The 12,460-nt window shown below is 38.6% G+C and overlaps 1 protein-coding gene across 3 annotated transcripts in view; it reads right to left on the bottom strand.

Moving 5' to 3' along the window:
* ZZEF1 (zinc finger ZZ-type and EF-hand domain containing 1) overlaps positions 1-12,460 on the bottom strand; it is a 56,199-nt gene that overhangs the window by 11,814 nt on the left and 31,925 nt on the right. For 2 of the 3 annotated variants that reach the window (XM_057375521.1, XM_057375523.1), the window contains exons 32-47: positions 11,874-12,035; positions 11,112-11,241; positions 10,726-10,864; positions 10,353-10,518; positions 9,631-9,893; positions 8,465-8,637; positions 7,776-7,923; positions 7,070-7,209; positions 6,366-6,643; positions 5,155-5,329; positions 4,494-4,626; positions 3,309-3,505; positions 2,603-2,722; positions 1,515-1,703; positions 1,070-1,170; positions 424-559 (exon numbers count right to left, since the gene is read on the bottom strand). In XM_057375521.1, the coding sequence (XP_057231504.1) occupies positions 424-559; positions 1,070-1,170; positions 1,515-1,703; positions 2,603-2,722; positions 3,309-3,505; positions 4,494-4,626; positions 5,155-5,329; positions 6,366-6,643; positions 7,070-7,209; positions 7,776-7,923; positions 8,465-8,637; positions 9,631-9,893; positions 10,353-10,518; positions 10,726-10,864; positions 11,112-11,241; positions 11,874-12,035 (2,650 nt within the window). The remainder of the gene's footprint in view (positions 1-423; positions 560-1,069; positions 1,171-1,514; positions 1,704-2,602; positions 2,723-3,308; positions 3,506-4,493; positions 4,627-5,154; positions 5,330-6,365; positions 6,644-7,069; positions 7,210-7,775; positions 7,924-8,464; positions 8,638-9,630; positions 9,894-10,352; positions 10,519-10,725; positions 10,865-11,111; positions 11,242-11,873; positions 12,036-12,460) is intronic. The other variant, XM_057375522.1, reaches the window with a different exon arrangement.

The following is a 12,460-nucleotide window of genomic DNA, read 5'->3' as shown; positions in this document are numbered from 1 at the left end:
CTGTTGAATGCAAAACCTAAAGCTTGCAAGTGTAGTGTCTACTTTACAAGACAAATTCATTACTTCCTTGTTCTGCTGAACTTACTGTAAGATAACAATGATATGCTCAAACAGTAGCATGGCATAAACTTACAGCAATGAGATACAATCTCTCTTGTGYAAAGGGGAGGAAATTACAGCCTGCRATCACAGTTTGTTCTCCTGAGCTGGGAATCAAGTTCTTTCACTTCCTTAAGGAAGGAATAACAGGGAAGAAATATTTACTTCTTGTACCTGCTCACTCATTTTGACATAAAACATTGATAACAGATTATTTCAGATGTTTTAAAAAAGTAATCTCAKGTTTGAAATTACTAAACAGGAGCTACTCAATGCTAAAATTCCTTATTTCCCAATTGCTGCTGTTTGTAGAGATGTTCATACCAAACAGGGTAGGATGATCATATCTGTGTCCACTGCCTTGGAGCTCTGCTCCTCCAGCCTCAAGCGTTTGCTGGGCTGCCACTTCTGAGCCAGCGTACGGATCCTCTCATCTGTTGTGATTACATCCCCATCGAACCTTAACAGAGGCAAAGAAAAAACAAAAATACACCAATGTGCTCCCAAAGTAAGGCAAACTCAATTAGAGCAATTAAATGCAAATTAAATCTTCCCATCTTCTGTTTTGGAAAGATTAAACTCTACCTATTTTTGTCATGTTAACTGCTCTCCTGTTCTAACAAGCCAAAAGATTTAAATGTTCCAAAGTCACTCATTTCCGTGAGAACATGGTGTCTCTGTGAGATGCTCTGAGTACCAGTACATATGAGCTCTCAACTCTTCCTCAGTTCACAGAATTTAGAGCCATAGTAGATTTTCATATGGGAGTTACCACACAGAAAMGAGCATGTGATACGTTTCAGAAGATGGTGACTTGCTTCCATAAATACTACTTAGCAGGAGTTTATTTCCTTACTTTTTCACACATGAAAACCAAATCTTATCTTTGGAATTATTTCTATTCAGCACTGAAAGRATTTCAGATTTTCATCCACCACTGTTTCTCTGCTGGACCCAGACTTTCACATACCTCTTCTGAACTTCCAGGAAAAAKGAATCCGTTCTTTTCATCTGCAACTCGTACATGGCTCGAAGGATATGGAGAGGTGCATTAAGTGCATCGTGTGTCATCTGAGCAAAGRGCAAAAACGATAAAAAAAACACATTAGAGGGCAAAAAGAATAATTATTTCTTTAAGGATGACCTAGGCATTATTTTCCACTTTACAGGTAGAGAATTAATGAACTTAATATCTGGATTAATAATCATGAGAGGCAATCTAACAAAACACTTTATAATTATTTTATAGCATTCTTTACTGTAGTTTATTTTATTTTCTTTAAGGAATGATGCATTGAAATTATAGACCCATATTCTGTAAATTTAGAAGAAAAACAACCATATGAACTACCAAATGTTTTATGAAAACTAGCAAATGCACAGAAACCCAAAAGGAGGTAAACRAATTCAAATACCAAGAAGCATATTTTGGTGGCTTCATCCAGACCCTCCAGAGGATCAAGTTTGTTCTGCTCTAAATCAACAGGACCAACAACAGGCTGCTCCACATCTTGATCTTGTTCCCTGTCTTCCAGTTCAGTATCCTCCTGTTCAGCCAGGGAACTGATATCTTGCTTTGAGGAATATAGCATTATAGACAAAATCTACACAGAAAGAAAGGTAGCATATGGTGTGACAGCTGTAGGTATTATTAGTTTATTTGCAATCAGAATTTTAGAAGAACATTATCAGACTTGGACAGTGCTTAACACATGCTATTCTACAAAGATGCAACACCTCAAAAAGGCAAAACAACCCCCAAAACACAAAATTAAACCATTTCCCACTTCCCTAATGAGTTACTTTCCACGCTGCTGCAAATACAACCTCAGTGATTAGCTGAAATTGCAAAGAAAGTTGAGAAAATAATTATTTAACCTTTGCAGTCCATCAAAGACTTGAGGATTCTAACACAAGAACAGAGCAAAGGTGACTATCACCAAAATGCCAGGGATGCCCTTGTACACTCTTCTCCTTTGAGAAAGCCCTTTGGCTTCAGCATAGTCCCAAATATAAATTAAACACAACTCTTGCCTAAGATAAAACATATTTAACAGCTGAACCCCACTTATCTTTCAGCAATTAACAACCACTGTGACAGGACATGCCCATGTGTGCATTGATCCTCCCACCTGCACTGAAGCAAAACCTTGGACAAGTCATGCTTTTCTTCTGAGATTGTTTTATGAATTTTATTTAGACTGTCCTTGAAAATTCCATTCTTCAATTTAGAAAACAATCTCAGAAGGTGAGTAATGTCTCATCCTTCCAAATAAAATCAGGTTAGTGAAAATCAGCTCCTCCTTTAAAGAATATAGACTATTATAAACACAATCATGATGGCAGAAGGAGGCAGATTCAGGGATATAGTTAAGTGAACATTTTTTGGAGACTAATTAGAGATAATCTTGAGTGTTTCTCCCCAAGAGGGCAATGCACTGCCATAACCTTTCAGGCCAGCCTTCGTGCAGCCTAACTTTTTACAAAATGTGYCTTTTCTTACCTCCAAGTCACGGAGAAGCCAGGTCTTACTGAAGCCAGTTCCTTTGCTACACTTCTTCACCAGAAGCTTTAGTAAACCAGACTGAAGAAAGGCAGCTTGGATCTCCTTAAAGCCATGAATCTGCACACATAGGCACACACACAAATAAATCACTAAAATAGGAACAATGCACCACAGTGCTTGTGAGGCCTTGTCACACAGCCTCAGGTGAATTTCCTGCCCAGATGAACTACTGGGAATCCTTTTCTTTAATTTCCCTTAAATAAAAATCCCCACTTCAAATTTGTTAGGGTCTCAACTATGACATGCACAGAATTGTAGTAACCGAGTATGTTTTAATCTGACAATAACAACAAAAAAAATCCCMAAAAAATCCCAGAAACTCAGATTTTTTCAAATACTTCAGGAGTGAGAAAAAAATGATCTTCAGTCCATAGAATTCTATCTCTATGAATTTCTTCCTGAGCTCTCCTGAATGGTTGGCCCCCACAGAGGAAAAGCAAAACAACTTCCAGTTCACACTCACAAAAGCTATTTAAAGCCTAGCAATATTTTCAACCCCCTACAGACTGGGAATAAAGGGATCCAGCTGTGAGAGAAATGTCCTTGTGGTAGCACCCCAGTGTGCTCAGTCAGCACTCAAGATCCTGCAGAGAAATAAAAATTCATATTCAGCCTGTGCTATTATATTCTACATGTCAGATACCTGCAGAGTTCTGTAAAGCCCCTTCAGAGCAAGCGACAAGACCCAAGTTGTTTCCACTGCCTCAGCATAGCTGCTGTCCATGCTGGTCTGCAGCAGGTGGGTGGAAATGAGGACAAAGTGCTGCAGGTACTGCCTMAGCTGGGTCTGGGAATCGCTGCCTTCTTGCCCACATTTCTGAATCAACTGATAGTCTTTCACTACAAGAGAGAAAAAACACAATTCACTGGGTTCACATTAAAATGTTGTTCTGTCATCTATTAGTAGATATGAGTAGGCTGAGACTCGAGACATTCTTACATCAATCATGTTCTAGTAAAGGGCTCATAAAAAATTATCTCAGATTCCCTGAACAGTCAAGAAAGTATTTCATTTTTTCAGCACAAGTTAAAAATCTCCAGGTTATTTCTGGCAACAGCACATATTTGCACATTAGCAATAAAGCAGGCAAAGCAGCACATGTTGTATTCTACAACTGAAATGGGGAAAATTCCAACCTGCAATTGATAAGATGAAATAAATACTGCTGATCTTACTGTTTTAAAATGTCAACCATTAAACAAAAAGAGAAGATTTCTATTCAAATATTCCTTCAATATCAAAAAGCAGTTTAGTTTGTTGATTTTTCCAAATGTCTATTACACAACTTCAGCCAAAATCTTAGAACAACTTTAGCTTTATTAACKTCACAATATTAGGTCATACAAATCTAGAAGCCTTTGCTCCTGAAAGTCCAACTGATTTGTTATATATTAAATGTTTCATTTGGTCTCAAATTTTAGAGGTATCCAAATTGTTTTTAAATTAGCAATTGTTTTAAAACATTAAGCACAGGTTTGTTAAGGATAAGACACAAGCAGCACACAAATCTCAAAACAGAAATAATTGCTTCATCAAAACCCTATTGCTGAGATTTCTCAATTAACAGAATTGGCTCAATGGTTTTCTAAATCCTTTTCTGAATAAGGATAATAGAAACAATTACTGCAGAAGCTTCACAATTTGGCAGTGGCCTGCAAGAAGAATTTGGCAACCTAGGAGCAGAAATTCAGGCAGCTTACAAATAATGGAACTCCAACACCGCCAACCTGCACAGAGTGGTCTAGTTAACATTTGCTTTTGGATATCCATAACAAACTGTAAGGAAATACTCTGTRATWYTCTGATAAAACAAAAATGYCACAGAACCTGTTTTTCTCTTTCGRGTTTTGATGTCTACAACCACTGCCCTGTTTTTCTCAGTGAAGTGCTTCAGGATGATGACGTTGTGAGGCTCRTTAGCATTGTCCATGTACACAGAACGAGTGCCCATACACAGCACCTGAAACAGCAGCAGAACTCCAGGTAGGATTTGAAATGTTTATTTACAAACACACAGCCATGCCTTATATGGGTTACATTTACTTATTCTTGGTATTGTATTTTTCAGCTGAACCATATGCTTGCTGCTAGGGATTTGCTATTCTTTAGAAAATGCCAGTTTGAGTCTATAAAGGGAATGTCTACAACCAACTTAATGTTACATGTGCAATGTATCAGTTATGAACATCAAGAATAAGAATGGATTGTTTTGCTTATACAAAAACCGTTTTTGATACTCAAACGAAGCTGGCTTGCTTGTAGCAATTATAAGAAGCACACAAAGAAATGCCAGGCAAAACCAGCTCATTATTCTTCATTAGATCAATGGTTAATTATGCACAAATRGGAAGATGTGAACTCTGACACACATCAGGTTTTGGGAGTTTATAAAGGATGGCCCCAATTGATGAAATCTGTAGTATTTAGAAAAGAGACACCTACAAGCTTTAACCAATTTGGTTTCCTTTAGTACTGACAGGCCACTCACCTCAGGAAAGCCAACCAGCACCAACAAAGTGAAGATGTTGGTGTGCTTTAGCTGGAAGGGCAGCTGCTTAATGCAGTGGTCAGTGAAAGCAGCAATCACATCGTGCCACTGCGCAGAGGAGTTCAGCGAGCGAAGGATGTCTGCCATGGAGCTTGCCCAGTCCAGACCCACACGACTGCAAAGCAAGAGCAGGCTGCATTAGGAAGGCTCACTGCACACTTACCTGAACCTATTTTTCCCCAGGACAGCATATCACTGGTAATCTGTCACACCTGCAGCCTTCAAACCATTACAGAACTGCTTTTCCAAATACTTGAAGTTTTCATGCCAGYTGACAAATGAATTCTGCTTTGTTTCTCATAGAGCATAAATATTATTCTGTTTTCTGAGAGGGTTTGTAGTCCCAAATCAAAATGTGCCTGAACACTGCCATGGTTAATTCTGAGTTTTAGTCTAGAACTCAGAAGTTTCTGTTTGAATGGCAGCAAGAGGTTTATTTCCCCTGCTCACTCTGGGGATCACACAAACAACCTATAGGAACTGGTGTCCTCAGATGAAAGTTARTTTTTAAGAAAATCTTTTCCCTTAGCTTATGCTCTGGATATTTTGCCTTTACATTTCATATGCTTTTCTATTTGTTTATGAACCCAAGCTACAACGAAAAGTAAGTCACATTTAATAGGCATAATATTAATCTCAGAATGTTTGAGAACTTTCTAAGGATCTTCAAAATCTGCCCCTCCCTGCTGTTTCCAGTGCAATTTTACTACATTAAAAACCCCTCTGTCAAATACTGTCACATAGAAGGGCCACATCCAGCACTCAGCACTGGTGGCAGTTACGTGATCCACCCTCCTCCTTTCCCAAGTTACACAAGAGATTTGTTACATTGGGAGAGAATTAATGTCACAAAAAAAAAAATAAAGGACTGTATTTTTCATTTTCCTCAAAGTTTGCAACCTCCCTTCTTCCTCCATGACATGCTGTCTAGAAAAGCACAGGAAATAAAGCCCCTCTTCAGCAGCCAACTTCTTCTGGAAGGAAATTAAGATTCTRCCTGCAACAAGGGCTGCAGATGCTAAGCCCTTCCCATGACTAGGGTACAGGYTTAATTGCCTTTCTATTAAAAAGTCTCTATGCAGCAGGCATATGAAATGAAAGAAAATTACTATTCAGCAGAGATTAACTTATTGRGTTAAAGTAAGAAGCACCTGTCTAAACACACAGCTCCCAGACTGAACAGAAGATGAGTTGTCTTCCATCCCTCTGGCACTGTAGACCCATCTCCTGGTACAAACAAATTATGTTTGGCTGAAAGGATTTTAGTCACAGCRGCATCCACTTCTGCAGGCATAAGCCTGAGGATTAACTGGCCCAGGAGTCCCAAGGTTAAATGGTAAGTTTCATTCAGGTGGCCAGCATTTGAGATTACAACATGAAACATTAGTGGAAGGATTTGCTCCAGGTTGATCAGAGACATTGTGGAGCCCTGTGGAGAGAGAAAAATCTCAGTGAGGCAGGGAAAGAAAACAAGATTTTTGGTCTAATTCAGCATGTACAAAAGCTTCTGATCTAGAGGTCCTTCAAGTAAGACAAAAGGAATGAGAAACTACATTCCTACTTGAGTTATTGGCCTCTTAGTCTGACCTGACGTGAACGTAAACTGAAGATTTAAACTCTGCTTGAACATCTAAGACACTACTTTGCAGATACATTAAAATTCCCTTCCCTCTCCCCCCACCCAGGAACAAGCCCTTACATTCCTTAGTGATGTGCAATGTCTGAAGACATTCTAATTCACATTTCATAGAATGTAAACAACAAGGGCCCATATGCCATATTTCATTCCTATGCATTTTATTCATATTAACTGTGCAATTAGAAATCTATCCAGATGGAAGTAAATAGAACTAACTGATTTGAAAGGTGGTAACATAGCTGCCAGCAATCCCAGTATCCTCTTCTGAGAACATTCAGCAAAAACTTGTTCCTGGCTAGGTATTAAAACCTTCTCTGTTGGCTTTTGGGTTGAATCCTCTGAGAGTGAGTCACCTGCTTTTTAAATAAAAATAAAATAAGAAAATGCCCTAAGTGACATTAAAAGAAGTGAAAACTTAATTTTTATAATCCAAATCTAAAAAGAAACAGAAATTATTAAAAGAACTATTACAATTTGAAAATGAAGTCTTTAAAAAAGACTTCTACTGTATGGAAGAAGAAGGTAAAGAAATTTATACCRTCTAGTAAAAACAAAAAAGACAGTGCTACAGACTGGTCCATTTAACTATCACAATTCTCACAATCCCAGTTTTAAAGAATAAGACACTTTATTTCTGTTTCCAAGTGCATCAGGACCTAAGTGTTGTGCTAGATCAAGAGGAACTATAATCTCTATACATAGATAAATATCTGTGRAAATCTACTCTGATTGTCAGACTACTTTAAACTGACTGCAAAGCAGTTGTTCAAAGCAATGTCTGGCACGTTTTCACAAAGCAGACACTGCTTACATTAGAGACATTTGAAAATATGCAAAAYTGGATAGAAATAAAAAAGACAGCTGCTTGTTTGCAGATGAATGAATACTTCTGTGATAGGAAAAATGAGAAATCATTTTTTACCTGTTGGAGGAACATTCCCATCCACAGACAAGTCTGACTCTTGTCTCACAGCAGCTTTCTTTGCAGAGACAGCTTTGCTTCCAATTTCTTGTTTTCTYACTTTATCTTCTGCAGGAGACTGGATTTCCTTGTGAGTATCTCCTTTCCCCTAAAAATAAAACAAAGGTACTAAAAGATGGAAACAAAATTTAATACCTGCAAGAACAAGCATGGAAAGAAATCTGTCATCTGCACTTGACAAACATTTTTCTTTGAGTATCAAAACATGGTACTGAAGAATTTCTTGATATATTCATGTTTAAGCTTCCATACAATTAAATTATTTTGTTTTTATTTTGCTCATATCTCTTTGCATAWAATTATTACACTGTAATAGTTTTAAAGACTGTATAAAGCTGAAGGAAACACATTCTCCTACTTAACAGTGCTAACAACCAGGGGGAATGACAGTCCTTTCACAAAGAGCAATCAATTCCCCTTTCCTCAACACTTTTGTGAATTCAGAACAAGAAGWTCTTGATCAGATGGATCTAATGAAAAAAACAGCTGTCCCCTTGCYCCCCCAGCTTTTAGCTATAAATGAAATCATTACTATCCCTTATTTCAGTCCCACATCCAGAATAGGATGTTTAAGCACCTGAAGATCACRTATCTGATTACCAGGGGTCCTGGAAATAGCAGGTACTTACACTGCGATGAACAAAAGAGCCAGKGCTGGGCTTCTCATCTCTTCCCTTCCCTGTTTTATCACCAGGATGACCTTTGGGAGCACTGTCTGTGGGAGGATTGCCTGMCAGTGTGTCATTCTCTGAGAAGGATTCATCTTCTGGTAACATGCAGAGGAGAGCTAAATTTTTCAGTCCTGGGAGAAAGGAAGTTAGAAAAGTTTATAAAAGTGTAAAAGCTTTTGAGGGGCAAGAAAGACAAAAAGCAGAACAGAAACACTTTAAAAGAGAACTGCAAACTTCTCACAGACTTCTTCTGAATATTAACTCCATCAAAAACACGTGGAGTCCCATCAAGCTCATATAATTATATATGTAGTTCCATTAAATACTAGTGATGAACAGTTGGTGACACCTTCCACCTCAAGGATGCCATTGGGGTAGAGCTCTTAATTTAAGAAAGCAGTAGAGATGCCTTCCAACAGTGTAAACTATGAATAGCAAATGAAATGTCTCATTTTTTAATCTTCTGACCATTTGCACAATAGAATTGTATATTGTAAACAGATTAATTAATGACTATGCAGTAAGTATTTGGTGGTGATGGTATTTCAGCTGTAGAAGAGCAGCTCACAAAAACTACCAGCGAACCCATTTGAATTTCAGTCTAGACTTTTTGATYCATTCAGCATAAGTCCCTATTATATCACCTTATTTTCTGTAGGTCTTTGTTCACAGAAACCCCAATTTCTAGACAAATGAACACCACTGCCAGAAATTTATACCACAAAAACAGTTAAAAAACTCTTCCCAAGAGATGCAGAACAAAAAAGTTTTTCCACCAAGTTATTTGCTGTCCTTCAGCTGTCAGTGATACATTRCCAACAGAACATGAAGCTGTATTGACTGATCCCTTTACAACAGCTAAGATGGAAAAAAAAACAACCACAGACTTGCCAAGTTGYCTCCAATGTTTATGTAAGCATAAAATTAATTTTCTCAAGCACTCTATTTTCCATGTTCCAATGACCCTGAACGACACTTGTTCTACATTTGCTTTCTACATAAACAATTATTCTCAGTGAAGTACACAGTAGCTTCCCCTTTCCTTTGGAAACTTAAAGTGAGTAACCAGAGACATTTCTGACACTTGTAGAAGCCATTGTGCAGGGCAGGAGGAGCTGACTCACCTTTTCCGTGCTGTGCTTTCATCAGGCAGTCCCCGATGAGCTGAATGCACTGATGCTGCAGAACTCTGGCATGACTGAGGACCTGGGGATCCAGTTTCTCTCCTTCTACTTCCTCCCCACTTGCCAGATCCGCACTGTAGAGAGTCAAGGCAGCAAAGAGCAGCCAGGAATAATTGTGGACATAGGGCTGGATAAGGCGCTGCCGGTCACTGATTCGGATGGTCACCATGGGATACACTGTGATGCTGTGGGTGGGCAGGTGGCTGCAAGGAGAAAGGACATCATTAAGAAATGCAGCTGTTTTCCTGCCAACCAACATAGCCAGTGAAACACAACACCTTCACAGGAAACCACTTAAAACCCAACACATTCCAGAGGTTCAAACTGTGTGCCTGGTTTTTATGACCTCTGGTGTCAGGCACTGAAAACTGTTGTTTCCCACAGCAATGATCATCTCTTCTATCCTGTCATACAGAGCTGGGAACTCCTGTAGCTTTCACAGCCATGGCCAGAAAACACTTGCTACCGAGTGACTTCAGAGGTTGAGGCAGGTTTCCAGACATTTTTGTCAAAATGGTCCTATCTTTGTTTCCCCAAAGGACATCAAGGAGATTACGTCAGATACAACTTTATAGGGAGCACCATAAGAATGACTGATTGTATTTAGCCACTAAATATTGTTTTTCTGCCAAGTGAGGGAAAGCAAGTTACATTTTTAATACCTGTCAGAGTATTTCTTTGCATGATAGCATCCATAGCAAAGGTCAAAGTCATCACACACATTGCAGTTCATTCTCCGGCCTATGATAACTCCCTGGCAGTGATCACAGGCATATTCCATGTTCACCATTTCATGGTCATCCTCATGCCCTTCTGGTTTAACTCCACCTGTAAAGAAAGATTCCCCTGTAAAATCTTTTTTAGGATAAAGGATAAAGGACCTTTCCCAACTCCAAGTGCACGTTCAGATTAGGAAAAGTTAAACATCTCCAAAGAATCCAGAAGAAAAGTGTTTGACTGCATTTTGTGTATAATTTGGAGCATCTTATTCTGGCTTGGAATACAGGGTTTTGAGGCGTTTTTACTGGTTCTTACCAAGGAAACAWGTTTTACAGAGATCCATGTCATTGCACTGCAGACAGCGGTAGCGATGCCACGGTGCAATTTCATCACAGCCATCACAGGATATGTCCACATTTAACAGGTCACAGTAACGAGCAACAAACATGTGCATCTACAGCAAAAAATCAACACAATTTACTTGAGTGGTTTTTTCTGACTTTGAGAAAGCTTCAGACAGAAAGCAGAACATTTTCCCTGCCAAAAATGAATGGAGATCTTTTAATCATTTTAGACTCTTGAAAGTCTGCAGAGATCCAACCCATAAAAATTCATTATAAAMCAGATTCCTTTCTCCCCTTTAGGCTTTTAAAGGTCTCTTATTTATCCCTTCTGCAGATAAATAMAAAACATGAGGTCACCTTTCTCTGCTTGTCTGGGTCAGCTTGAGCTATCTTTTCATACCAGGTCTCAAACATTATATCCTGACATTCATCCATCCATTCACAGTTTTGCTTGTAGTCTGCAATTTCATCTTCTTCACTCCACTGACTAAAAGAAAAGCAAGCATAAAATTAAGTTTGAATACAATCAGGCTTTCTTTTAATAAAGCTTTACTTTTTGTATGAAGAACACAGTGCTGTAACATGCTAACAAAAACAAAATTGTGAGAGATCTCATTCACTTGATTAATAAATGAGACACGTGCTTTCTGCCTCTATGACACCTTCTTAAATACATTGGGGTACCATAATGCAAAAATCAGAAAAATCTATTCTTATATAACGGCTTTTGGAGTGCTGGCAGATCCTATGAGACATTTCAAATTTTTTTGGCCTTCACATTTGCTCACATGCAAGTACAACTATTATAAAATTGCCACATGAAGGTGTTAAAAACAMCATTTGACATTCATCAAGGCAAGAAACAGCAGTATCTACCTCCTGCTACACTGCTAAACAAGCAAAGTGCTGCAGTAGTAAAAGACAAAATTTTTAATTGTTCCTGCATTAGCAAAAAAAAATTCAAATACTTTACTTATKGTCTTGAATACTGGCCAAAATTATGTCATGCTAGTTAATAGTACTTTTATTGGTTGTTCCAGCACGAAGCTCAGGAGCCATTCTGGGTAAAATGAGCTCAGTATTTAGTAGCATGTGAAAGCTGCATTCTTGCTGACTCACCAAATGACACTGTCATGAATACTGATGTTCTCCTGTGACGTGGTCATCAGGAGATGGGGCAGCTGGATCTCGACAAAGAAGGARAGATCACTGGGCTCCCAGCTCATATCCAAGAGGTGGAGGAGAGCTGTCTGCACACAGGATAACGCAGGAAGCAAYGACCTGAAGAAAAACAAAAGACAATAAAACAGGACAGTGCTAAAGCTGACCTGAAGTTGACAGACCTAAAGTTGAAATTGTTTGGGGAGGAAGGGCAGAACAACCACTACACACTGATTTCCAGGCTTTACTCTGACCTAAAGTTAACTCCATGGCAGGAACTCAGGTTTATCAAAGTATTAAACTTACACAATTTAGCAACTAGAGACTATGGAATTTGAAATAGAGATGATCTTCCTTCTCAATTCAGTTAAGATCAAGCTAACACTGCTGGCTGAGCATGAGCAAGAGGGTTTGTCTCTTTTCAGCAGTACAGCATTTTCTTGCTATTTAGAGAAATTTGTTCTCTTTGAAACCCTTTTTGCCATTTCCACTTGAAACTGAACAAAGGACTTGAAAGTTATTGGCAGAGAGACTGATATAGCCAC

The sequence above is a fragment of the Malurus melanocephalus genome, unplaced genomic scaffold (assembly GCF_030028575.1).
Source record: "Malurus melanocephalus ecotype Western Australia unplaced genomic scaffold, MMel_1.1 scaffold_251, whole genome shotgun sequence".
Classification (NCBI taxonomy): Eukaryota; Metazoa; Chordata; class Aves; order Passeriformes; family Maluridae; genus Malurus; species Malurus melanocephalus.
This window is presented reverse-complemented; position numbering and strand designations above follow the sequence as displayed.